Below are 26,538 nucleotides of genomic sequence, written 5' to 3'. Positions count from 1 at the left end.
CATTCTTCACACTTATGACTATTATGCCATCCCCATGGTCACGTGATTTACACTGAGATGCTCGAAAACTGGTTCATATTTAGGACCTTTGAAGTGTCCCAGGATCATATGACCATCTTTTGCGATCTTCTGACAAGCAAAATCAGTGGGGAAGCCAGATTCACTTAACAACCGTGTTACTAAGTTAACAACCTGTAGTGGGAACTGATTATTTAATTGATTTTTATAACTGTCCATCTCACTTTTATGTGACTATAAACTTTTGTCCGACACTGAAACTCCTTGCAGGTTATATACAAAAGCGAGGAACCCCGGAAGCCCCAGACCTTTCCCCTCGCGAATAGACTGAGGAGAAGGTAGAGGAGGGTGGGGCTAAGGGGAACGGAAGTCCCACCAACATCTTTAGGGCTTCAACCCTGTTTCTCTAGATTGGTAACTTACTTTATGTGTGAACTTCAACTCCCATAATTCCCCAGTCAGAATGCTGGGGTGGGGATTCTGGGAAATGATAAGCTCTGCAGAGAGATCTACGACTTTCGCACCGAGGCCCATCCTAAAACCACCGCTTAGAGCTGAGCTATTAATAGCACGGAGACCGCTCCTTCTCGCTAACCGTCGATGACGTCAAGGGAGGGGAGAGCGGCGCTCGCTTTTCAGATACGGTCGCACAGACGGGGTTTTTTTTCCCAGCGTGCACCGCTTTGTGCTGCGTCATCGACGCCGGGCGCAAACGGGCTAGTCTCTGCGTGGCCGGGTCCGGGTGCGGTCGACGTGCGTTCAGTTCCGCGATTATTCGTCATGGCCTCTGCTGGGACTCATGTTTCTCCTGCCGTCGCGGGAGCCTCGCTCCCCTCAGCGCCGCCGCCGCCGCCCCCTCTCCCCGTCGGGATTCTGATCGGGGATCGATTGTACTCGGAGGTGTCGCTGACTATCGACCACTCGCTCATCCCCGAGGAGCGGCTCTCGCCGACTCCTTCCTTGCAGGACGGGCTGGACTTGCAGAGTGAAACCGACCTCCGGATTCTGGGCTGCGAGCTCATCCAGGCCGCGGGCATACTCCTTCGTCTGCCACAGGTCAGCGCAACCGGGGCCGAACAAATGGGGAAAGGAGGGAAGGCGGTGGGTTGGGGGAGGCTAACGGACGGGAGGGCCCGGTCTCGGCTTAACCGAAGTCCCGGCCGTTACATTTTCTATTTGGAGAACGGAAGGTTAGAAAAGATCGGGCGTTCATTGGCGCCAGAAGGCCCACTGTGGCGGAGACGCAGGAGAAGGAAAAGGAGGGAGGAGGAAGAAACGGCGCTTGACGCAAAATGGCGGCGGCTCCGCGACCTCGGCCTGCTTGACAGGCCCAGCTCTGTCGCCGCTTCCGGGAAGAAGCGGGGGGGGGAGGTTTAGCGCTGCCGCTCCTGCGCATGCGCCTTTCTCCGGCGGCTGACATGGCTGATCTTTCTCTCCTCCCCATCTGGGGATTGTCTTCACAGGTGGCGATGGCAACCGGGCAAGTGCTGTTCCATCGTTTCTTCTACTCCAAGTCCTTTGTCAAACACAGTTTCGAGGTGAGTTCTAGTGGCATCGAGGAAAGGGAAGCTTGTTTTGGAAAGTTTTTGTGCTTTATAATAATATATAATGGTCAGGTTCAAAGGCCGTTTTCACAGAAAAATTGGCTTTTTTTTTTCAGATTGTGGCTATGGCCTGCATTAATCTTGCTTCCAAAATAGAAGAAGCTCCTCGTCGGATAAGAGATGTGATCAATGTTTTCCATCACCTACGCCAACTAAGAATAAAAAGGTACGACCAGCTCCACTTTTATTACCTGAAGCATATCTATGTATTTTGTTTAATTGTACATTCTCATGCAATGTAGTCTCAAACTTGTGGAGGTTTCAGTTGCACAGGGTTACTTCAGTAGGTTGAGGGGTCTGTACAGGTCTGTCAATATTCGTTTTTTAAAAAGGTGTGCAGACTATGGTCATTTATTTAGCTAGTTCTCTGTAAGTGTTAAGAGGTCTAACATGTTTGATAACTAATTGATCAGAAATTGATGGAAGTCTAAGACATTAAGTTGGTACTTGTTTTTTTGTTGTTTATTTTATGTTGCATCAGTCTTTGTTATAGTGACTTATTAAATCTGAACTCCAGTAAAAGTATTGATAGAGTCATTGGTGTAGAAGCAAATAGGTTTTATCTAAGATAGTACTTTGGAATATTTACATTTAATTGTTTTCAAGTTGATGGTAGTATTATTGGTTTGGACAGTTGACAGCAATTTCATTTATAGGAGATACCTGTTGTAATAGTATCCTTAGTGGTATGAGCAAATGAAGCCTGAAAGCCATCTGAACCTAGGAACATGAACCAGACTTGTTGTTCATCATGCTTTGGCGTGCTTTAGTGATTGATTTTGAACTGTTTTGTTGTGGAATTGCTCAGCTTTTAATATAAAAAAAAAAGCTCGGAAGTAGGGAGCTTTTTAAAAATAAATTGAAAGCTTAGGAAATCTTTAAAGAAATACTTAGTTTCTAGACTGTTTCTTGTTTTAATCCATAAATTTTGAGTGAATTTAGTAGTGATAAAGAGGATTTCAGTGATTTCTTGAACTTGGGGAAGTTTTCCAAGAAGTCGTTGTGTGTTACAGGATAGTGGACTACTCTAACATGATAAATGTTTTGGTTATATTTAGGTATTTATGCTAAATAAAAATATTCATTGCCTGTATTGAGAAAATACATGATTAATTTTGCTTATTTACTTTCAAAGTTTTTTCTTAAAATAAGCAATAAAAATTTCATTTTGAATGCAAATACAGCAAGAACATTTTCAGTTATGTTTTGATTTCAAGGGAAGCAAATATATTATGGCCAGTGGTCTAAGACTTAATTATCTAGCTGCTGATTTAACAACTTATATATATTTTAATAAATTTTTTAAAAAGCTTATAAACTAACATTCGAAACATTGGCATGCTGCTTTAGGTGGCAGTGTTGTATCGGGAAACTGCTTGATTTATATTTCTAATTAATTGATCTAATTTAAATATTCTCTGAAAATTCTGCAACAAATCTGGTTATGGAAGCTTAAAATTTGGCATGCAGGTTCATTTTTTTTAACAGGATGTAAGTATATTTCTGTGCGTGTTACAATTTTACAAACAAATCAGTTGTACATGTTATTAACTTTAGCTCTTTTTTCCCTTGCAACCGACTATACAGCGACCAGCTACATTTACCAAAGCCTGGGTGATGTGGAGTGGTTCATAGAGATGAAGCTGTCGTCATGGCAACAGTGAGTGACGTATGGAAAATCCCCAAGGAGAAGCCAGTGCTCTCAGAATAGGTCACTGGAACCGGGGACTGACAGGTTGGCCATTGGTGGACAATTTGAAAGAACTCCTGTACCTTGGGTTAAGCTTTTATCTTTGCTGTCCAGGGTTTTGGAAATTAGTAAAATGTGTGTGTATGTGTGAATTTTAACTACAAAACCTATCTATGCTGTGTTCAATAACTTTATTTCATAATAATTTATTCTGTATCTGAGGGTCCAAGGTGAACATTTCACCTTTACAACAGTGTTCCTATATGCAGTTGACTACTCTCAATGTATAGCTTTTTATTGAATATTTTTTACAGATTGCTTTAAAACTCAAGTATTTTCTTTTATGAAACTATGCAAATTAATTTTTAAGAATATAACTAGCATATGTTTTCAGTGATACTAGGAAATGTGTACTTTATTTCATCTGGAATAAGATTCTTGTTGATTTTGAAAGAATAAAAGGTGGATTTGTAAAGTTAAAGTAAATATACACCTTAGCAATTGAAAAAATACATGTTTTGCTTGTGAAGGTTCAGTCTCATCACCTTGAGTATTAAAATACTACATGAGCATCTTGAAAGGTGCTGTTGTAATAGATAATATAAATGGTTTAGTTCAGGGGTGTCAAACTGCTGGCCCGCAGGTCAGACACGTCACCAGGAAACCGCACCCACCCCATTGCTGGCAGTGGGGAAAAAGCTCTGTGATGTGGGTTTGACATGTCTGGTTTAGTATATACAATAAAATATCACTGATCAAGTCTGGTAGATAATTTCAATATTTGCATTTATTCTAACAAATTCAGTGAGGAATTCACTGAAAATGCAGAAAGTGTATGTATTGGAAGTTACATTTTTTAAATCAAAGCAGTACTATTCCAAAGAAGACATTTCTAATTTAAGAATGTGACTTTCCTGAAATTTATAGCGTTTGGATTATTCCATTTTCTTTTCTGTGCTTTATCAACAAAACACAATATGAGACTTAAAAGAAAGTTAAGATGTGAGAAGCCAAAATCCTAGAAATGCTAAATACATGTGTGTGTATGTATGTATATACATACATATACATATTCATATATATATACACACACATTACATACATACATACATACATACATACATACATACATACATACATACATACATACAGGTATTGCTTAGCAGCGAGAAATATAAAACAACTGTTCTGATTTATATCAGGAATGGGAGACAATATGACTTGATAACAGACAACGAGATGACAAACCTAAGTATCTGTCTTTATATATTTTGGTCCAAAATGCATCTCACAGACCTTAGGGTTTATTTCTATAAATATAAATAAAACCCTGGTAGCACAGTGGTTAAAGTGCAGTGTTGCAGGCAAATTCTGCCCACAGCCTGGAGTTCAATCCCTATGGGGCTCAAAGTTGACTCATCCTTCCATCCTTCCGAGGTTGGTAAAATGAGGACCCAGATTGTTGGGGGTAGTATGCAAATAATGCTTCTACATTGTAAACTGCCCAGAGAGAGCTGTAAAGCACTCTGGGCAGTATATAAGCCTAAATGCTATTGCTACATATCCTGCTTGTACATTGTAGACTGCCCAGAAGTGCTATAAAGCACTCTGGGCGGTATATAAGTCTAAATGCTATTGCTATATATCCTGCTGCAATTGTAAGCAGTCATACAGTTCTCATCAGAGCACTCAAACACTGAGTTAAAATTGCAGCAGTCTCTCCTTATAGGGGAGATAGATAGTATAAAAATTTCATTTAAAAAGTTTGTTTTTCTTAAGGGTCAATTATGCAACAAATGCAGGCATGCAGCAAAATGTGCCTTTGGGCATGTACATGTATATGTACACACAAGTGCAAATTTAAAATTAAATACAAAACATCAATTTAGATTGAGAATGTGAGATACTGACTTGATAATTTGATCTCCGTTTATGTGTTCAGGACAATATTTCAAATTGTAATGCTTTACAGTTTTACAAAAATAATTGGATACTAAACAGACTTGCAGACTCATTTGTATTTACTTACAAGATAATCCAGCTTTACAATTTGCTTCCAATGAAATGTATTTAATTTAAATTCTGATTTGACTAAATGTGTTACAGTTGGGTGCATCACTTTTATTCTAATGCCGGACCTATTGGAAGCAGTTAACCAATTGTTTCATATCATATATCCCTCTAAAATGAGTGTGCTTTAGCTGTTCTCAGTATTCAACTAACATATTTCTCAAATATAAATATGTAAAAATTATCTTGCTTTTTATACTCAGGTGAATTAATCTATTCCAGAGAAAGGAAATATAAGAAGTATTTCTATTCAAATTTCTAGGTACTACAGTATTAAATATTGAGCCTTTTAATCTTGAAATACATTTCACATCCAAGTAGCTGATATCTTCTTATGTACAAATTTGTCCAAAAACTTCCAGAATATTCTATTTCCCTCTATGCCCTGCAAGGGGTATTCAGTTTGGCACGTTTCAAAAGATGGATGGAATGTTCTGGAGTTGTTCAGTTGTTGCACACTAGTCTTGTACTCCTTATCAGTACTTTCTCATAACATAACAATTACAAACTGCTTCTTTTATAAGTGAAATTCACTTATGAATTTTTTTAATAAGTATGGTCAATTGCCAAGTACTACACTAATAGAGATTTTAAATCTGATTACAGATAAGTTTGATATTTCTTAAGTATTTGGAAAAGTTTTATTGTTTGCCTTAAAAAAACAACCTGCATAATTTTATAGACTTTCAAAAAAAAGTTTGAAATTTAATTAAGGTTATTAAAATGAATGTTTGTGTCAGAAGCAGTTTAATACAATTGGAAAAAATACATGCATTTTCAGGAATTAAATAACATTAAGTATAAAATTGAAGATGAGATTTGCTTGTTTATAATGATAATGTGAATTTGGGGAAAGACTTTGGTAAAAAGGACAAATAACTACAGGGACCAGAATAAGTAACATTTGCCTGTTTAGGTTGCACATCAGCAAGATGATACATCATAAAGATATATACTTCTCCATATTTTTTTATTTCTCAGTTGTCCTATGGCTCTAAACTATCTTGGATATGCAATCAAATATGGGATTTAGTCAAACAGTACTTATAGAAATGTAACCTGATATGTCATTTGGCTCTGCATAACTAACTAAAACAGGAATATGATTTGCTTTTCTCTCTGTCCAGTTAAAAATGGTAACATTAAGAATATTATGCTATTAACAGCTTACATGCCTGTAACAAAGGAAAGAGGTTGACACATTTTCTGAGTCTGTGATGCTTATTTTTTGCAGTTCAGTGGAGAAAATATATTTTCCCCAAGTTTTTAGTTGAATATGAAATATGCTAGAATTCAGAGTAAAGTAGAATGCCTAATGTTCTAAGATAGACATGTCAAACACAAGGCCCGGGGGGCTGGATGCGGCCCGCGAAGTGGTTTCACATGGCCCGTGAAGCCATCCTGGAAACAGTGAAGGAACGGCCCCTGCTGCCTTGGCCCTGGCCCAGGCCAGCTGGGAGCCAATGTACAATTTTGTGGTGGCCATCTTGGCACTTGCACCAGTGGACCATGCCTTGGCACTTGCCACAGTCCCACCCCCTTCTGCCAGAGACCCTCGGCTCTGTCCCACTCCTGCCCAGGCCCCCATAGGCACCCTTGATGTGAACGATGTAGAACTGGCCACGCCCACCCAGTAGGCTGCACCCACTCTGGCCACACCCACCTGCTCCCCCCCCCCCGGCAACAGCAATGCTGATGAGTTTGACACCCCTGTTCTAAGAAGTGAAAGTACATATCTTTATCTAATGAAGCTGACCATCTAAATATCAGGGATATAGTGGAAATTGTAATATGCAAGGCTGCATAATAAGCTAAACATTTTATTTTATGCATTATATACAATATATACTTTAATGCTTGAATAAGTTATCAAGGAAAATATATTTTAAATGGACAACTTTTAAATATTTCTCTTGTACTCAATAATTTATTTTTTAGTTTGTTAAAAAGTGAGAATTTCCCAAAATCATAGTCCTCAAAATGTAGAGATATAGAAATTTATACAATTTCTTATTTGTCATTGCTTTTTAAACTTAAGAAATATATTTTTAAATTAAAATAGGACATAATGGAAGAAATTGTGTGCGTGTCTCCATATCTGTGTACACATACATATAGATACATGCACACATATGTCCTCACTTTGGATATGCATGGAAAAAATATTACAGGGTTTCATTTACTTATACTGTGCATAACAGATTTATTTTACAGAGTTGAAAGTGGCGGCAGAAATTTAAATATATATACCAGTAAGTTCCTTTTCAGATAATGAAAACTTTCTCTGAGAAACTGTTGGGGCTCTTATCTTGTAACTCAACTGTCTTTTTTAATGAAGTATGTTTCAAATGTCTCATTTCAAATATTGACAATAAATGAAATTTTAGGTAATGACTTTTAGTTAACTTGGACAGCACAAGATTAAAGCTTAAACTTGTTTGCAGGAGTTCAAAATCTGGTTTCTGTTGCCATTAGTTGGTTGGAAAGGGAAAACAGAGAAGCTGCTGTCTTCGATATAGAAAAGCGTTTTGACTCTATCTCTTACAAACTGTAGGACTCCAAGCCCATTGATACTTGATCAGAACTACATAAACACCAAAAATCAAGTAATCAAAGCAGAAAGGAGGGTGCTGAAGGAATTGGGATTTTGTGTTCATGTCAAGCATCCACATAAGGTGAGTCTTCTAAAGTTTTTGCTTTCCAGTATTAAACTGCATATGATGGAGAAGGTAAAGATTTTTTTAAAAAAAAATTTGCACTATTATATCACAAGTATAAATACCTTCTTCAAAAAAAAGATAACACTTGTAACCAGTAGAAAGGATGGTTTTAATTTTTCAGAAGCTGCTAGGAAACTTAAAATTTGATTATGATTGACTTATGCTCAAAATGAGATTGGAATAAAAAGTGTTAACTATTTAAATAACTGATTTAATACATGTTGCCTGTTTGTTTTTCCTCCCTCAGATCATTGTTATGTACTTGCAAGTCTTAGAATGTGAACGTAATCAAACTCTCGTCCAGACAGCCTGGTAAGTTATTCCCTTCTTGTTATAACTTTCTTAGCCAGAAAAATAGTAGCAGAAAAAAAACAAGCTCGATGTCCCAAATACCAAGTAATGAACTGTAAGTTAAAAAATAAAAAAAAAAAAAAATCTTGTGGAATGTGCTGCTGCTTGTTTTCTGCTTACTATTTTCATGGCTTTCATAATGCATTTCCTTGGAGAACTCAATTTAACTTTTTTCTTTTTTCTACTCTTTAATTAAAGGGTAGTCCCTGATGGTAAGTCATAGAACTCTGCCCTCTGCACCACAGCTCATGATCTGAGGATGGCCTGATTGGCTGCCTCTCTCTCCAGTCAATCCAGTGCAAGCTCAGCCGAGATTTACTGAAGTGGTCCATATCCAGCGGGCAGCATCTTCTAGTTCTGTCGGGGTGTCAAAAGGATTTGTATATTTGATTCTAGAACTACCTATTCAATATACATAATCATGAAATGTATACTTGTTGTCCTAGTTAATGTGCTTATGACATTACCTATTAAGGTAAATCATATAAGCTTTAATTCTATCCTCCAAGTATCTTTTTATTTTTGGGGGGAGGAGGTTGCCTAATTGGGGGATTATTTTCCTCTGTGCATGCCAAAAGCTAGCACATGTCTCATTTATAGACAAATTGATGATTGAAACTTTCCACACAGAAAATTCACAATAGGGCTGTACGCATGTTTGGAGGTTACCTGCTAGATTTAGAAAAATACTTCATTACTAAGTTCTAGATTAGCAGTGACTATATTTCATTGTAAGAAATGTTTAACTTCTTAACCTGCAATTCTATATTGTACCTATGGAAATATGTGTACAGCTGTCATTCACATCTATTTCTGGCCTCACAGATGGTCTAAAAATAATTGTAAATATTTTAATTATTTTTTTAATACAGAATGCTAACGCGAATCTGGTTAATATCCGTAGGAGATGAAAGCATATGCTTATATCCCTTCAAGATAATGGGATGTAAATTATTTTTATAGTGTAACGTGAAATGTTTAATTTTTGATGGCTACAAATTTGCTGTAGATCATGTTAATTTGTATGAAATTAACAGATTAGTAACAATATAGTGACTTTAAAAGAAATTGGTCATATGAATTATTAATTTTGGAGCTAAAATTTAGTTGATGGACACTTCCAAGAATTCTAAAAAAAATTGCATAAAGTTTTTAAAAGCTTTTTGTGTTGAGGTGCACGGCATTATAATAGTAAAGACAACTCAAAACTCAGCTTGTACTTTCATAGGGTTCTAGAGAGATAAAAAGAGCCTGTGTGTTACAGTGGTCCAGGGGCATTTGAGGCATTATGTCTTTATGGCAGATTCTTTGACAAATGGGAACCTAAATTACTGAAATAAAAGAAAAAATAATAAAGTAGATTGAGTCTCCAACTTTTTTTACTTGATTTCATAGTATCTCTTAAATAGGAAACATTTAACATTGAGGTTTATATTTTTCAGGAATTACATGAATGACAATCTTCGAACCAATGTATTTGTTCGATTTCAAGCAGAAACAATAGCTTGTGCTTGTATCTATCTTGCTGCCAGAGCTCTTCAAGTAAGTAGTTGTCTTTCTCCTCTGCTCATAGCTTTTGTGTATTTTCAATTTTAATATTGATTATATGAATCATAATGGGGATTAACAGATTGGAATCCAATCCCAAAGGAGTTGGAATCCGATGCAAATGAGAGTGCCCTTGAGATGTAGCTAGAAGCTTCACTTGGTTCAAATTACTGCGCATGATTTTGTGTAAGTCTAGATTTACATATGTGTCACTTCTCGCGGGAGCTGAATTGGTTGCTGATTTGCTCCAAAGTTCAATTCAAGGCACTAGTTATCACCTTTAAAGCTCTATATGGCTTGGGATCAGGTTATTTAAAGGACTGTTTTTTTCCCCAGTTACATCATCTGACCCATCAGATAAGCAAGAGAGGGTATTTTATGGATCCTCTCCATCGAGGAAATCCACCTAGTCAAACCAAGAAGAAAGGTTTTTTTCCGTGGCAGTTCCCTCCCTATAGAGATAAGATTCCATCTTGGTACTTCTCCAAAAGGCCTTGAAGACATAGTTTTGCCAGTAGGCCTGGGGATCCTAGGTTGATAATGGAGCCCATCAAGTGGCTTGTTTAAATGTCGTTTAATATATGGGTGTATTGGATTTTGTATTTGGGGTTTTATTCCTATAATCCAATCAGAGTCACTATGATTAAGTTTAATGAAAAGATTACATGAACAGATTTTCAGTATGAACTTGCCTGGAAGTTAATAGGAGATACCTTTCTAAAAGGGCCTACATTTTGAAAAGTTCATCTGGTCTTTTCAGACTCTTCAGATCTATGGAATGTACTGTCTTGGAAAAAACAGATTTGCAACCTTTTTGGTAACATTTTGTCTTCTAGATTCCTTTACCTAACCGTCCTCATTGGTTTTTGCTTTTTGGAGCTACTGAAGAAGACATTCAGGAGATATGTTTATCAACGCTTAAGCTTTACACTAGGAAGAAGGTAATTTCTGTATACATGGATGGCATTACAAAAAATACAGTGCAGCCATTTCCCTTAATGTATGCATTCCAGTCAACTGTTTGTTATATTTATACCCTGTCACAATCCCACAGGACTTTTGGTAGGTCCAGTCAGTTTGCATGGAGACTTGGGGATAATTTCAAGAAAAGTAAAGTTTTAATAGTGAATTTACTATTATGAAAAGACTTTGAAGTTTAAAAAGAAACCTAATTTATTATGTTGAAAATACGTTTATAATGAAACAAAGTAAAAATATTTTACTAAATTGCCTGGAGAAGAAGAAAAGCTAAAAAGAAAGGAATAATTCTTTTAAGAAACAGGAACAAAATTAACACATGGATTATACCTAATCCATATGGAATCATATTGCTCAGTCTCATCTATCCTTCAGTACAGATCTGATTCAAAGGCTGAGAGTTGACAGAATCTGGAACACAAACATTCTTCATGGGTATATGGTCATTTTTTCTCAACAGCTCAAGCTAGAGATATCCACAGATCTTTATAGATTAAAATATTTTAGATTTGAGGAATATAATTAATAAAATCTTAACAATCTGAACTCTTAGCTGTTATCAAAGATCTAAGGCAGGGGTATCAAACTCAATTTCATTGAGGGCCGCATCAGCATTGCAGTTGCCTTCGGAGGGCTGGGGGTGTGGTCCATGGTGGGCATGGACAGGGTGGGTGTGGCCTATTGGGTGGGCATGGCCAGCTCTACATCGTTGCGTCAAGGGTGCCTGAGGGTCTCTGGCAGAAGGGAATGGGATCAGGGCAAGTGCCAAGGCATGGTCTCCTGGAGGAGCCATACCGTTCCTCTGAGACATGTGGGGGGCTGGATGGTGGTGTGGGCTGCCCGGAGCCCTGGGCAGCAGAGGTAAAATGCCCAGTCTGGCCCTCGAGCACCCGTAGTACCAAGCCCAGCCCCACTTCCCTAAAGGAGTGCCCAGCTGCACTTACCTCCTCCTCAAGGCTGCTGCTGCTGTTGTGCTTGTTCTCCTTAACTCAGGTTGTTCATGATGGGTATGAGGGCAAAGTCAGAGGGAGGCCCATTCCATCTCCATGGGAGGAGACCTGGCTTTGTATCCAAAGTTTCCTTAGCAATAGGATGGGAGAACCCCCAGGATAGGCCAGGAGGAGGGGGCAAGGGGATGGTGAAAGGGCAGCAGGGCAGGACTAAGGCAGGACTTCTCTCAGACCCTCCCTCTCCTTCTTTCCTAAGTACAGAGTGATGGGAAAATATTTGAGATGAGGGAGGGAGAAAAATAGGCAAGAAACACAGCTGGGGAGGTGTCACCCTTCAGGAGGAATGAAGAAATGCACCATCGCCTGGAAGTGGCCAGTACATGGCCCTCACTACTTTGCATATCTGGCTTGGTGGGCTCTGGGGGAGGGGATGCCATGAGCAGCGTGAGAGTCAACGTTACCTGCGCAATGCTGCCCAGCCTGCCCGGTTTCAGCAGGCAGCGAGGCGCTCTCCTCAGCGCCAAGAGGCTGAATCAGGCGGCGTGAATCCAAAAAGAAGCATGATACCACCCAGCCCCCAGCCTGCCCGGTTTCGGCAGGCAGCAGAGCACTCTCACAGCGCCAAGAGATTGAGCCGGGAGATGCAAAGCTCACCAGCTTTCCACCTTGCTGGCTGCTGAAACTGGGCAGGCTGGGGGCTAGGCAGCAATACATTTCTCATCAGTTTTGCGCCACCCGGCTCAGCCTCTCAGCACTGTGAGGAGAGTCCCCTGCTGCCTGCCGAAACCCCTGTCCCGGAGCCCATTAAGACGGATATGTGAAGTAGGCGAGGGCCATTTGCTAGCTACTTCCAGGCGATGGTACATTTCTTCATTCCTCACAAAGGGTGACACCTCCCCAGCATGCACCCAGGGGGCGGGGGCGATGCAGCAGGGGCTGGTTCCTCGCTGTTTCCAAAAGGTCTTGTAGAGCTAAGACTGAATGTGTTTCAGCATAGATCAGTGGTTCTCAACCTTTCTAATGCCGTGACCCCATAATACAGTTCCCCATGTTGTGGTGACCCCCAAGTGGGTGTGGCCACCAATAAGAGGGAGTAGGACAGCTAGGGAAAAGGAAAAAAAATGGCGGACAGCGTGGTTTGGCGACCCCCGTGAAATGGTCATTCGACCCCAAATGGGGTCCCGACCCACAGGTTGAGAACCACTGGCATAGATGGTCACCACAAAATTGTACATTGGCTCCTGGCCAGCCTGGGCCAGGGCCAAGGCAGTGGGGGCCGTTCCCTCACTGTTTCCAGGATGGCTTCACGGGCCACATGAAACCACTTTGCGGGCCGCATCCGGCCCCCAGGCCGTGTGTTTGACATGTCTGACCTAAAGTCACTGTAAAAATAATATCTAATTATTAATAAGTTATAAGTGGACATCCCTATGACATCTGTCAAAGAACCTTCACATTTATTCCATCTTCAACACAGAAAGAGTGACAGTCAATATTTTTAATTTCAGGGGCCTCGTGTAGACAGCTTCTTTTCTTTCTCTGTCATCTATTTTAAGCTAACTTAATACTCTCAGTGATAATTTTATATAGTTTGCTGAGGTATGGATCATTTTAATCCACAAATTTGTTTTTGCACATATGTATCTGAGACATCTCCTAAATATGTAGAAGCCATTTAGTTTTAAAAGTTCAACCACCTAAGTTTCACTATTAGAAGGGAATGTTAGAACACAACAAGCTGATCTATATATCCATTTTGGAAGGAACTGACTTTTGGACTCATTATATTTTTACAGCCTAATTATGAATTGCTTGATAAGGAAGTAGAAAAAAGAAAAATGGCTCTACAGGAAGCTAAATTAAAAGCCAAAGGATTAAATCCAGATGGAACTCCAGCTCTTTCGACATTGGGAGGCTTTTCACCTGCTTCTAAGCCCTGTAAGTTTTATTTACTAGTGGTTGCCATTTTGACTATGTGCAGCCACAGTCAGCTCCAGATTTTATGCTTTTTAATTATATATTACTTCTAAAGCTATTGACACGATCAAGCAAAATAATGTAATCAGCTTTTGTCACAATACCTAATTTGGTAGTATCTGTGTTCTGAAACCTATTGAAAATACTAATAGGACTCACTAAGTCTCTGAATCCTTGCTCTCCAAATGTTGCAGCCGTTAGATACTTAACAAAGGTATGCAACTGTTTTGCTTCAAACTCAACAGGTGCATTGTGTTTTGGAAGCTCTACCATCCATTCTAGAATATCATCCTATCCCTCTTCAATAGCTCTCAGCATAGCCTACCAGGCCTTCCAATTTTCTTCTTCAGTTTTGCAGCATAACATAATTCACCATCTTCTCTGGTGTACTCAGTTGTCCTTCCCTGCTTCCTCTTAGCTGCTTCATTATATTCTTGATTCCTTTTTCCTATTTTGTCTTATTCTGTATCTGGATCAAGCATGCATGAATTATTTGTCATATTCTTACTGTTTAGCAACTCCTTTATGAATGGCTAGTTTGGGGAATGTGTGTCCCAAGTTATCTAATATTTTGGAAAGCATGGATGTGAAAAATATCTAGCAAACAGTCCTTAGAATAATTAAGTTAACATATGATAGTGCTTAAAAGTTTGTGAATCCTTTTCAACTTCCAATATTTTTGTGTAAATATGACCTAAAATATGACTGCTCTGCACAAGTGCTAAAAACAAGATGAAGATAACTCAGTTAAATAAATGAGCCAAAAACATACCTGAAAATGACCCAAATGATCCATATTTGCTTGTGGCAAAAGTATGTGAATCTTTGCTATCAGTAACGGCTGTGTTCCCATGCTCTTGATCAGCAATAACTGCAACTAAATATTTTCTATTACTGTTGCTCAGTCCTGAAAATTGGCTTGCAGGAATTTTATCTCAATCCTCCTTAGAGAACAGCTTTAACTCTGGGACGTTGGTGGGCTTCCTCACATGAGCTGTCCATTTCTAATCCTTCACACATTTCTATAGGATTAAACTCAGGTCTTTGATTTGGCCATTCTAAAACATTAACTTTCTTCTGCTTTAACCATTCTTTAGTCGTACAACTTGTGTGCGACCATGTTTCCCAAATGGGATAAGATTCTTATGCTGGAATGCAGGTTTTGTCTTTTACCAAACAATACTTTTCATTCAAGAACAAAAAGTTCTGTTTGGGCTCATCCTCCCACAACAATATTTATTTTGGGAAATTTCTTATTGCCTCCCTATCATGCACATCACTGTTATTCAGAGTTCCCCTAATAGTTGTCTCATGAACATTGACATTTGCTAATTCAAGAGAGGCCTTTAGTTTGGAATTCTTTGAGATCTCCTGGAGCCTTGTTTTTATTGTATCTTGGTTAGTCAACCACTCCTGGGAAAATTAATAATGGTTTTGAATTTGAAGACAATCTGCCTTTATATACATTATATACACTTTATGTACATTATATACAGACATTATATACACTTCCATGTACCTGTGTTGTGATAATCAGACTTCAGTATTGAATACCAAGAATTCTGTTCTTTAAATAGGGTAGGACCTCTCAAATTCATACTTGATTCATTCCATTGATTGAAACACCTGACTCTAATTTCTGCTTCAAATGAACTGACAATCCTAGAGTTTCACATACTTTTATCACACAGCTTTGGATAGTTTTCTTAAATGAAAGGAGATATTTTTTTTGACTCATGTTTAATTGGCTTTGTTGTATTGTTTCAGTGTTTGTGTGGAGAGTAGATCACGTTTTAGATCATATTTATGCAAAAATACTGAAAATTCAAAAGATTCACAAACTTTTAAACACCACTGAATGTAAATCCAATAATAGTGAATATTTCTGTTACCTTAAAAACACTGATATTATTTATTTCAAATAATAGGAATCCAAATTGTTTGTGAGACACTTCTTTGGAAGCCACTGATTTTAAATTTTAAGAAAAGGGAGGCTAGTCATATTGTTTAAGGGGTAAGATAAAAGAGGCCAGTGTTTAAACCAGGAAAAATTAAACTTAATGGAAACTGATGATCAGAATCTAGTTACTAGTTACAAGAAAAGGATATTTACCTCAGATTATTTTATTTCTTAGCATCTCCAAGAGAAATAAAAATAGAAGAAAAATCTCCAGTATGTATTAATGCAAAAACTATCAGAAAAGAGCCAGAAGACAGGCAGATGGTTTCCAAGAGTCCTTATAATGGGTAAGTAATGAGGTTTGCACAAAACAGAAATGCATTTTTTTCAAAGCTGGAACGAATCATTTTATTTCACAACCGCTCAATTATAATAAAATAGAAACTATTATTGAGTTTTTGTTATTAAGGATCATGCAGTCTGTCTGTCTCTGTTCTCTTCCTCCAGCAGATTCTAGCATGGCATATCCCTACGTTGTGCCCTTCAGCTAATCATTTCAGTTTCTCCCCCCCCTTCGGCCTCCAATATCCTTATTTCCCCGCAAATAAGTCCTAGTTTGGGGCAAGGCGCACACCTAAAAATCAAGCTAGTGGGGAGGGGGGCAGAGCTGCTCCACGCGCCCCAGACCTTACCATTGCAACCAGGCCTCCCATGCCCCGACACCTGCCTCACTGGGCCACTTATTCTGCAACCGCTCGCGCACATCACCCCCAGCCTTCATTTCGCCATCAGAGGCCTTCAGGAAAGGCCTCTGCAGCCAAGAACCGAGCTCCGGATTGACGCATGTGGTGCCCCCTGGAAGCCAAGGTTCTCAGCTGCAGAGGCCTTTCCTGAAGGCTTCTGACAGTGGAATGGAGCTGGAGGCGCCACATGCATCAATCCGGAGCTCTGTTCTCAGTTACAGATGTCGTTCCTGAAGGCCTTTGATGGTGAAATGGAGGCCAGGGGCAATGCGCGCAAGTGGAAGCGAGCAGCTGCAGAAGTGGGCCAGCTGGGTGGAGTTGTCAGTGCCGCTGCTGTGAGGTGAGATAGGAAAAGACATCCCCCCAAAATAAGACCTGGTGCCTCTTTCAGAGGCCAAAAAAAGACCAGGTCTTATTTTCAGGGAAACACTGGATCTCCCCCATCTAGAACAACCAAGTTTGTGGTTATACCAAAACCAAAACAATCTTTTTTTCATCTCGTACATGGACAGAACCAACTGAAAAGTTGGTTTAGGTCAAAGCATAAACCTCTCAAAACCAGCTGTTCTGTGCTCTGATTTCAGCACAAATTGTTTTCCTTATATCCAGAATTAACACTCTTGTAATAAAGCTTTTGTCACATGCTATTCATTTAAAGCAACTTAATTGTTGCAGCCTATCCAGTAATTAATTCCTTTTTTTTCCTTACCAGTATGAGAAAAGAGAGCAAGCGGAGCAGAAGCAGCAGAAGTGGTAGCCGATCAAAGTCGCGAACAAAATCGCGATCCAGGTCTCACTCTCCAAGGAGACAGTAAGTATTTTGTTACAATTTTAATTTAAAATGTATTTTTATTTTACTGCATAATACTTTAGGAAGGTTAGTTTTAAGATTGCAATGCATTCATGTTGTGAATGCTTTGAGAACAATTTGGGAGTCTTACTCTGACTTTGGGCTTGCTATGGAAGTCAATAGATCAGTAAATTCAGCCGAAGCAGTCCATGATGGTTGCAGCTAAGATCTAAAAATGTTTGGGTTTCAGATAATAGAAACTTATTGTCTGAAGGTATCAACGCAAACAAATAGGGCAAGCCAGGTGTATCTCACACCTTTTCCCCACTCATCTCTGTACCCTGGTACACCCACCAATCTTCCCAGTATTTTCCATTCCCTGCCACCTCCTTGCCAGTTCCAGTATCTTTGGCTGCAAGCACTAAATATTGGCCAGCACGCCCACCCCCAATTTCCCTGGTACCTTTCTTTCCTACTTAGGAGTCCTCGTGGCGCAGTTGTTAAAATACAGTACTGCAGGCAAACTCTGCCCAAGCCTGGAGTTCAGTCCCTATGGGGCTCACTCATGAAATCTCACTGCAGGATTGAAAGCTGAATGCCCTAAAAAGAAATATATGAAATACACAATATTCTTCTAGGATCTTCTATAGCAGTGGGATCCTCCCATAAGTATAACATATCATTCAGTAGTTTTGCATATCAAACAATAATAGACTGGATTTCCTAATTTTCTGTTTTGTTGTAATTGATTTGCAAACAAATATAACATGAGTAGTCTGGTAGAAGTAATTTCAGTAACGTAAACAATAATGTTGAACAAAATAGGAGCAGTAGGTAATTCAGAGCTATGTTTTGCATAACAAGCTGAAAAGTATAATGTTGTGTTTTAAGTTACAACAATAGACGGAGTCTCTCGGGAACCTACAGCTCAAGATCCAGAAGCAGATCACGTAGTCACAGTGGCAGCCCTCGAAGACACCACAATCATGGATCCCCCCATCTAAAGCCAAAGCACAGCAGAGAAGAATTGAAAGGAGTAAATAGACATAGTCACAAGCGAAAAAAGTCTCGGTCACGTTCTCAGAGCAAATCTAGGGACCATTCAGACCTCGTTAAGAAACATAGACACGAGCGAGGACACCACAGGGACAGGCGAGAAAGGTCTCGCTCATTTGAGAGATCCCATAAAAGCAAGCACCACAGTGCTGGTCGTTCAGGACATAGCAGGCACAGGCGCTGAATGTGGGTGTGTTGCTTATTACCTTTGTTTGGATGTTATACAAGGTATGGGACTGTTTGAAACTTGAAGTCAATTAGGATTTAATTTGAAGCCCAGTATGTCCAGAATGTAAGACACGTTAAAAAAAAATGTTGAAGTTTTGCACATAAAATACCTTAGCAGTATCATATAATTTGAAACAATAATCAGGTTAAATTGTATGTGTTCAGGATTGTGGTATCAATATGAAAACTGGAGATCTGTTTCTGTACAAATGTATCTTATTTTTATACGAACATATTGCAGACATTTCTATTTAAGTATAGTTATTTGTTTAAGATAATGGTGGGTACTTTCTTACACTGGTTTTAGTCTGCATGTGTAAATTTTTTTTACAAAAAAATAAAATATACAACTTTTTACTACCCTGCTGAATACCTCATTAAACAATCTTTTGTCAAATTCTGATGTTTTCTTAACAAGTCATTATTTCCTCCTAGTTTCTCTTCAGATAGCATAGAGAGACATCTTCTAAAGTATCATTTAAACATTACAGAAACTTCCCAATAAGATAATGAATGTTGAAAGTAGCAAAACTTGTTTTCTCTTCAGAATCAGATTAAATAGTGAATCTGAATCAGATGAAAGGTCATTATTAAAATTCAAGCCTTCAATTCAGACTTGATTCTGAGTGAACATTTGGGCACATGTATTAGGTTTTCTTTGAAGCAATAGTTGGCTGTTTCTTGGTTTGAATTTTTCTTCCTGGACTAAGTTATAATATATTGCCTTGCTACAGCATAATATGTCAGCCTTTATAACTGTTAATTAACTCAGATTTCTAATTTGTTTGCCAAATGCATCATCCGGAAGCCATGCCCACCCCATTGCCGGCAATGGCAAAACTGTCCTGATAACGTTGCGCGACATCACATGATGTCGCAAGTTTGACATGTCTGCTCTATTGAATCCAGTTCAGGGCAGGACACCAGGGCTTTGTCAGGAGTCTAAACATTGCCTTGTTTTTCTTAAACCACATTGCGTTATAACAAGTCAAAGTGTGGAAAAACTTGGGAACACTTTTATTTAAAACTTCTCTCTTTTTTTTCTATAATTACCAATTGCTGAGCTGTGGATTCTTCTGCGCAAAGTGGGTGTGCAGAGCTGACCCCAGCATTTAATTATCAACACAACTTCAGTTTATTCTCCAATTTAACTTTAAATTTATATATAACAATTCTCTTTCCAATTCACATGGACCACCTCAAGCTCTTGTTTAAACAAATAGCAGCATGGTTGACAAGGGAATGTGAGGGACTGGGAAAGAGAGTGAAGGGGTTTGTACGTTTATTTGAGAAGAAAAGTCCATCCAGACGTGAAAGGTAAGAAACTCTCTTCAAAGACACTGCCTTAACTCTATATATAACAAAGTCTTTGTTTCTTCGAACAAAGACACCATCCTGAAATTGTGCCATCCTTCCTTTCTCTTTATCATCTCCATAATAGAGATGGTTAGGGAGAGGTTGTGTCCATACTTCTGCCCTTGGGTTGGTGAGGTGTAACATGAATACCATATTTTCCAGTGTATAAGACGACTTTCTAAACCATGAAAATCTCAAAAGTCAGGGGTTGTCTTATATGCCCAGTCGTCTTATACACCGGAAAATACCGTATTTTCTGGTGTATAAGACGACTTTCTAAATGAAAATCTCAAAAGTCGGGGGGGGGGTCTTATACGCCCAGTCGTCTTATACACCGGAAAATACGGTAAATCATGAGGCTGCTCCTGGATTTGTCAGTAAGGAGGAATGAAATGATATAATTTAGATCTGGCTCATTTGTGGATTAAGTCAATATCACTAAATGGGATAAATTGTTGTCAACAGATGATTGTGCTGTGATTAATACAAGGACATAGATGAAGTAAAAATAAGGACGTGGTACCACATTTATGGAGATTCTCAGTCTTCCAAGTCATGGTTGTCCCAAAGGTGCTTTTTTATGAGGCAACTGGACTTTATTTTTTCTTTTTGAAGATGTTTTGCTTCTCGTCCAAGGAGCTTCTGTGGTACTAAGTCTTTGATGAAGAAGCTGGTATGCTTTAGGAACACACTGTTAACAGGAAACAGGTATATAAATCTCTATGCAAGTCAGTGGGAGTGGTTTTGTGTAAGTAAAAACCACAATCATTTTTTCTTTCATGCAAACAAAGGGGTTTTTTTTTCCTTCTAAGCAGGGTTAGAGGTATCTGGACATGGATAAACTTCATGCCTTTAGGATCTTTTTTCTCTTTTTTCAGTCATGGGGTTTGATGTAAAAAATACCGAATTAAAGAATTGTACAACCAGGAATTTGCTTGCAGCCTTGAACTGAATAGAAGCTACAGCCTTCCAGCTCCTGCATTCTCCTGCTGATTCATAACATGTCCAGGAAACAGAAATCATTTTGTTGTTGCTGAGAACATCCTTGCTGATAATCTGCATACATACCGCAGGTATCTGCCCACACCTGTTCTAAGTTGCAATTTATATAGCTAGTTCTTAAAATACTAAATGGGTTTTTGGCTTACTGTTCAGGGTATCCATTTGCTCTCTATGGAATTCCACCTCTTCAGTTTCTATGGGTTATTTTTATTTTCCATTTATATTGTAACTTCTTATGTTGAAACAGCATGCACATTCCAAGCCTCTAATTTTCTAAGCTTTCTTAATTTATTTCTATTTTTAATGGAGATAGGAAACATTCAGCTGACAGCACACAATATGCTTGTGCCTGCGGGTCTAAAATAACTAAAATCAGAAAATAAAAGATCAAAAGAAAGCAGCATACCTTTAAGTCAATTATATCTGAAACAATGTAAATTATAACCATTCCCCCTCCCCCAAGCAAACTCAACCTTTACACTTATAATCCTATTTGTTACTGGCTCAACAAATTAATTAATATGACATGTTTTTAAAAAGGCTTGTGAGGACAGGATAATAAAGACAGCACAGAATTTAAACACAAGGCCAGTAGGTTAATTGCATTAAGATTTAATTATAAGGCATTTAGTGACCTGGTCTTAGCGTTTATCAAATGTTCTTTGCAGTCATTGCCCAGAATATTTAATGACCAGTTAGAACTCTTACTTTCTCACTTTACCCCATAAGTAAGAAAATTACATTAGAGATTATTTTTTCTAATTAAATTTGAGAAGCCAGGGAAGGGATTTTGACTATGAGGAAGATGCTGTTGAATTACAGCTCCCAGCATTTCTTCCACAGTGAAGAAATCCACCTTTGGATGGTGGAATTTTATTTGTATATTTATACATCTATACATTTATTTGGAGAGTCAGAGACTTGCCAGACTGACATGCATGTTTTTACAAACATCCGTTGATTAGATTCTAGCCTACAACACTGAAATCACTACATAGCAGGTAAAAAGCTAAAATTGAGTGTGGGCTTGAATGAATTTACTAGCTTTCTGTTTGCCACTAGATGACAGTCTATTAATAGGGTTTCCAAGATGTCTTTGCTATCACACTTTGGTATACACTTAAGAACACATCAAATATTGTACATTTTTCTATAACAAAAAACAAATATCCAACTAGAAGAATACTAAAGCTATTACATTTAGGGAAATCTGAGAAGCAGAAATGTAGAAGAGACAAGGTTTAATATTTTTCATAAAAATTAATTTCTTAATACACTTTTGTGTATATGAAGCAATACGTTTTATTCATTATAAACAATTGTTTTCCATTGTTGTGCCCTTAATTGTCTAGTCACAGTTTTTCCATGTTCACCGATTCAGTAGATTTTTATATTCTTGGTTTTGGGATAGCACCGTATTTTAAAAAAAAAACGTTTAATAGCTTAAAGGCCTATATACAATTGTGTAGGAAAACACAATGAAGGGGATAAAGGGGAGGTCAGGCATGGAATGATATCACTTCTATCAGATCTCACATGACACCAAATACGTAATCACAGCATTTGCATGATGTCATCACTAGCTCACTATTATTTTGCATCGGATGCACACAATGTTTGTCACAGATGCTACTGAATGCAATAAGAATCATTTTAGAGCAAACAAACTTCTAGTATCCTTCCTACAGGGTAATCACCAAGGTCATGGGGAGCAGAAGAGTTGTGGGGTCACAGTCAAGGAAAATATCAGTCTTTAGAGATAATAAAACAGATGTCTTAAACCAGGGGTAGGCAACCTGGGCTCTTTTATGACTCGTGGACTTCAACTCCCAGAATTCCTGAGCCAACACAGCTGGCTTAGGAATTCTGGGAGTTGCCTACCCCTGTCTTAAAGCATTAGTGGTCTGGTTGTACTGTGTTCATATGACTTGTTGGCTCAACATCTCAGAATACAGAATAACAGAGTTGAAAAAGGACCTTTGTGGTCTTCTTGTCCAATCCCCTGCTTAAGTAAGAGACCCTATACTATTTTGGACAAAAGGCTGTCCAATCTCTTCTTAAAAACCTGCAGTGATGAAACACCCAAAACGTCTGGAGGCAAGCCGTTCCACTGATCAATTGTTCTTTCTGAGAGGAAATTTCTCCTTAATTCTAGCTCAAAGGATTAAAAAAAATATTAAGCATGTTGACATTTTCTATCTTTAACAAACCAGCAAATCATCCAAATCTGTGTTCTTTTCAATATAAAACGGTGCAATCATTTTTATCTTGGCAAAATAAAAGAGAAGAAAAATCCCACCTGAATATTGGGCTTTGTCCGGGTGTCGTGCAGTACCTATGAGTCAGCCTCAGAATGAATGCAGCTTCGAGCTGGCATTTGGAAGCAAATTCCCCAATCTAAAACTATCCGTTGAAATCATGCACTACAAGGATCTTGAGTGTAGTAGTGGAATGGTCTGTAATCATGGTGTTATCATTGTAAGAGTTGACAGTCATGAGATTGTCCACCCTGATAATAAGGTAAGAACAAAAGAAAATAAAAAGAAAAGAAGAGGAAAGGGAAATGTTTTTTGTCTGCAGTTCTCTTTAACAGAAACAGAGGAATGTTTATCAAATGGAGGGGATACGGTATGCCACATTCTTGTGTAAACAGTTTATTTTGAGTTTCCATTGGTCATAAAACATCATTAAGCGAAACAGCTGAAAATAGTCTTTGAGTGTATAATATAATAAGATTGGACAAGAAACTAAAGCATTAATGAAATTTCTCAAAAGAGATTTTGTCAGACTCTTTTAATACAAAGACTAAAAAAAAAGAATATGACATGGCAGATTACACCTTGTTAAATTGTTTAGGTATGTGTATTCTGATATTTATTTTACGTAACCCCAGCCAACACTCCTCTTTTTCTGTACTTTAATGCCACAGTATTCACCTGTATGAAGCAGGCATCTGTTGCCTGGAACAAAACAAGGCCCAGTGGAAAAAGATTTAACCCTCCTTCAGCTACAGAAGCTACATGTCTGAACCATTATCAGTTTCTCAACCTCAGCAGCTTTGAGATGTGCAGGCTTCAACTCCCAGAATATCCATGCAGGCTGGGGAATTCTGGGAGTTGAAGTCTACATATAGTAAAGTTGCTGAGGTTGAAAAACACTGCTCTAGATGGAAAGAACTTGCAACTGATTAAGGTCTATACTTGCACATAACACTAATAATGGAGAGGAGACAGAAAAGGAGTTGTAAAATTGTTCTAATGAAAACTGCCAGAGAAAAGTTGCTTTCTTAAAATTGGCACATTTTGCATGGAGAGCAAATCTTCTATGGATCTTGCACACAAGCCGTACATTTCAAGTAATATATCATGGTGAAATATATATTTAATCTGTACATGGATCTATATTGAAGTGGATAGATTCTTATATATCTCAGGCACTTTAAGAGGCAGTTCTCTCTTCGCTCCTTGCCTCCAGTCCCATTTTTCATTATGAATAACAGCATTAATTTTACTAATTCATTCACTGTCTAGCCAGTTTTATCTATGCTTTTCTCTTAACTAGACCTTAACAGATGTGTATTTTAAAGACAAATCCTTTTTTTTTTTACATTTATTGCCCACGGAAAAGCTATCACTCCAATACATTAAATACAATAACCTTAGATTATAAAATAATTATCCTAGAGGTCTGATTTCTCAACTCTCTGGAGTTGCAATCATGAACATGCAATAGAACAACTGGATAAGAAGGACCTAATCTTTGTTGGAACAGACACAAGTATCCTGGTGTTCTGTGGAAAGAAGAATGCCAAGATGATCTCTGGAGGGATTGTTTGAAGAACCTCTGGACTGACACTATAAATTCCAGAGAGTATCTGCCTATTCCATGGGGTTAGATAGGGTGGCCATGCCCAAGTCTTTTCCTTCAGATGTTGCCATCTACCCTTCCTCCTGAGATACAGCAGGTTTCCACTCTTTTAGCCTTCCAGAAGTTCATTAAATGCTGGTTCTTTACCAAGTGTTGGGTGAGATTTGAATCTGGGAATTCTATTTACTGATTATTGAAAAGTGCTGGTGAAGTGCCAGGTTCTAATTTTACAATTCTTTGTTTTTATTATTGTTTTTAGCCACCTAGAGTGGTGGCACATCAAATGGATAGCCGCATAAGTCTTATAATAAATCAATAGACATTTTCTTCATAAGAACCCACTGTCTGTCTCTTTTGAACTACTTGAAAGCTATTATAAAAATGTCATTTATGTAGCCTTTCAAATATTGCTAACAACAATTTCCATGCTTCTTCATTATAGGCGAGGTGAATTAGGGCTTCTGAGAATTGTAAACTTAAATCTGGAGGCTCATGGTTGCCCGTTTCTGCAGCCTTTAGCAAAATGCAATTATTTACAGTCTCCTGTCTGTATATCTAGTTGCTTATTTCCTTAGCCTTGAGTTGTTCAGGTCAGAAGTTGTGAACTTCTGATAAAGGTAGACCAGGCTCCAATGTGCACACATGCAGATTTCAACATGCATAATAAAGATAATGACTCTTATACAACACATTTATGTTGATAATGTGGATATGTTTAATTTAAAAAATATAATAAACAATTTTAACAAATAATCTTTCAATTAGAAAGCTGTATTTTAACCTTCTTGATTGGCATCTATTTGATTAAAATCTACACTGGTGCCTATGATAATATTTACAATTGTCCAGAATATGGTGAGCAAACATCCCTAAATCTTGCAAAAAGTCTATTTCAACTCCTGCCAGACCAGCATAAACAATGCAGAGTGCTCTGGATTTCTGGAGTGGGAAACACAGGGGAAATAGGATTCAAGATTCTTGCATTAGTCATTTCAAGCAACATTTCAAATCTGCAAAAACTAACTTTTTCATTGACCATTCAAACTACCACAGCAGGGAAGTTTTATTTCATAGTTTTAATAAGTCAGGATATGAAATTGCTCTATGCCAGGGATCTTTGCCACCAACAATACAATGCACTGTTCTGATAAATCTCAGAGGATTCCCATTGATGGATTCCATTTCCACAGTTCTGTGCGTGTAGTTATGAATTTGTGTGCTTGCACACATTTAGGACTTCAAGGAGGCGTAATAAGCTTGCCATATCCAGAAAAGATCCAGTCAGTCTCTCTAGGAAAGACAGACATCGAGTGTAGCTCAGGCAGAAGTCTATAACCTAATGAACTCTAGAAAAAAAAATAGAGAGGAAATAATCCATTTTCAAGAGAGCTGTTGTCCATAGAGCTGTGGGTATTCTATACAATATTGATGGGGAGGGTGAAGAGAAATAAACACCCTTTAATTTTCTCCTCTCCCATTTTTAAAAGTAGCTCCGGTTGAAGAAAAAAAAATCTTACCGCACTGCAGGAAAGACGTAGTTTATGGCACAGTGTTCACTCTTTCCAGTATGATTCATTTAGCAATGATTACAAAATGTACCTTCTAAAAAAGGTACATGGCAGAGTATTGAGCTCAGCCACTACCATATCACCAGGACATAAACATTTTGAAGGGATGCTGCTTAGAACAT

General features: G+C 38.3%; 1 protein-coding gene across 2 annotated transcripts; it reads left to right on the top strand.

Moving 5' to 3' along the window:
- Nucleotides 1–697: 697 nt before the first annotated feature.
- Nucleotides 698–19,020, top strand: CCNL1 (cyclin L1). Of its 2 annotated transcripts, XM_039330652.1 has the most exons (11): nt 698–1,074; nt 1,482–1,556; nt 1,679–1,788; nt 7,937–8,057; nt 8,350–8,414; nt 9,896–9,995; nt 10,838–10,942; nt 13,726–13,867; nt 16,042–16,153; nt 17,262–17,360; nt 18,231–19,020. In XM_039330652.1, exons 1-11 carry the CDS (start codon nt 799–801, stop codon nt 18,577–18,579), a joined length of 1,554 nt encoding a protein of 517 aa, XP_039186586.1. In that variant the 5' UTR covers nt 698–798; the 3' UTR covers nt 18,580–19,020. The 2 variants fall into 2 exon arrangements, with proteins under 2 accessions (XP_039186586.1, XP_039186587.1); XM_039330653.1 differs by lacking the exons at nt 698–1,074; nt 1,482–1,556 and adding an exon at nt 3,210–3,282.
- The last annotated feature ends 7,518 nt before the right edge of the window (nt 19,021–26,538 follow it).

Source organism: Crotalus tigris, unplaced genomic scaffold (genome assembly GCF_016545835.1).
Source record: "Crotalus tigris isolate CLP2741 ecotype Arizona unplaced genomic scaffold, ASM1654583v1 scf7180000024430.1745191, whole genome shotgun sequence".
Taxonomy (NCBI): domain Eukaryota; kingdom Metazoa; phylum Chordata; class Lepidosauria; order Squamata; family Viperidae; genus Crotalus; species Crotalus tigris.
This window is presented reverse-complemented; position numbering and strand designations above follow the sequence as displayed.

What these genes read in the sequence shown, in the direction of transcription:
- CCNL1 (XM_039330652.1), top strand. Translation starts at nt 799, where the DNA reads ATGGCCTCTGCTGGGACTCATGTTTCTCCTGCCGTCGCGGGAGCCTCG. An exon ending in TTGTCAAACACAGTTTCGAG is followed by an intron (nt 1,557 to 1,678) that starts GTGAGTTCTAGT and finishes TTTTTTTTTCAG; the next exon opens with ATTGTGGCTATGGCCTGCAT. An exon ending in TCTCACTCTCCAAGGAGACA is followed by an intron (nt 17,361 to 18,230) that starts GTAAGTATTTTG and finishes TTGTGTTTTAAG; the next exon opens with TTACAACAATAGACGGAGTC.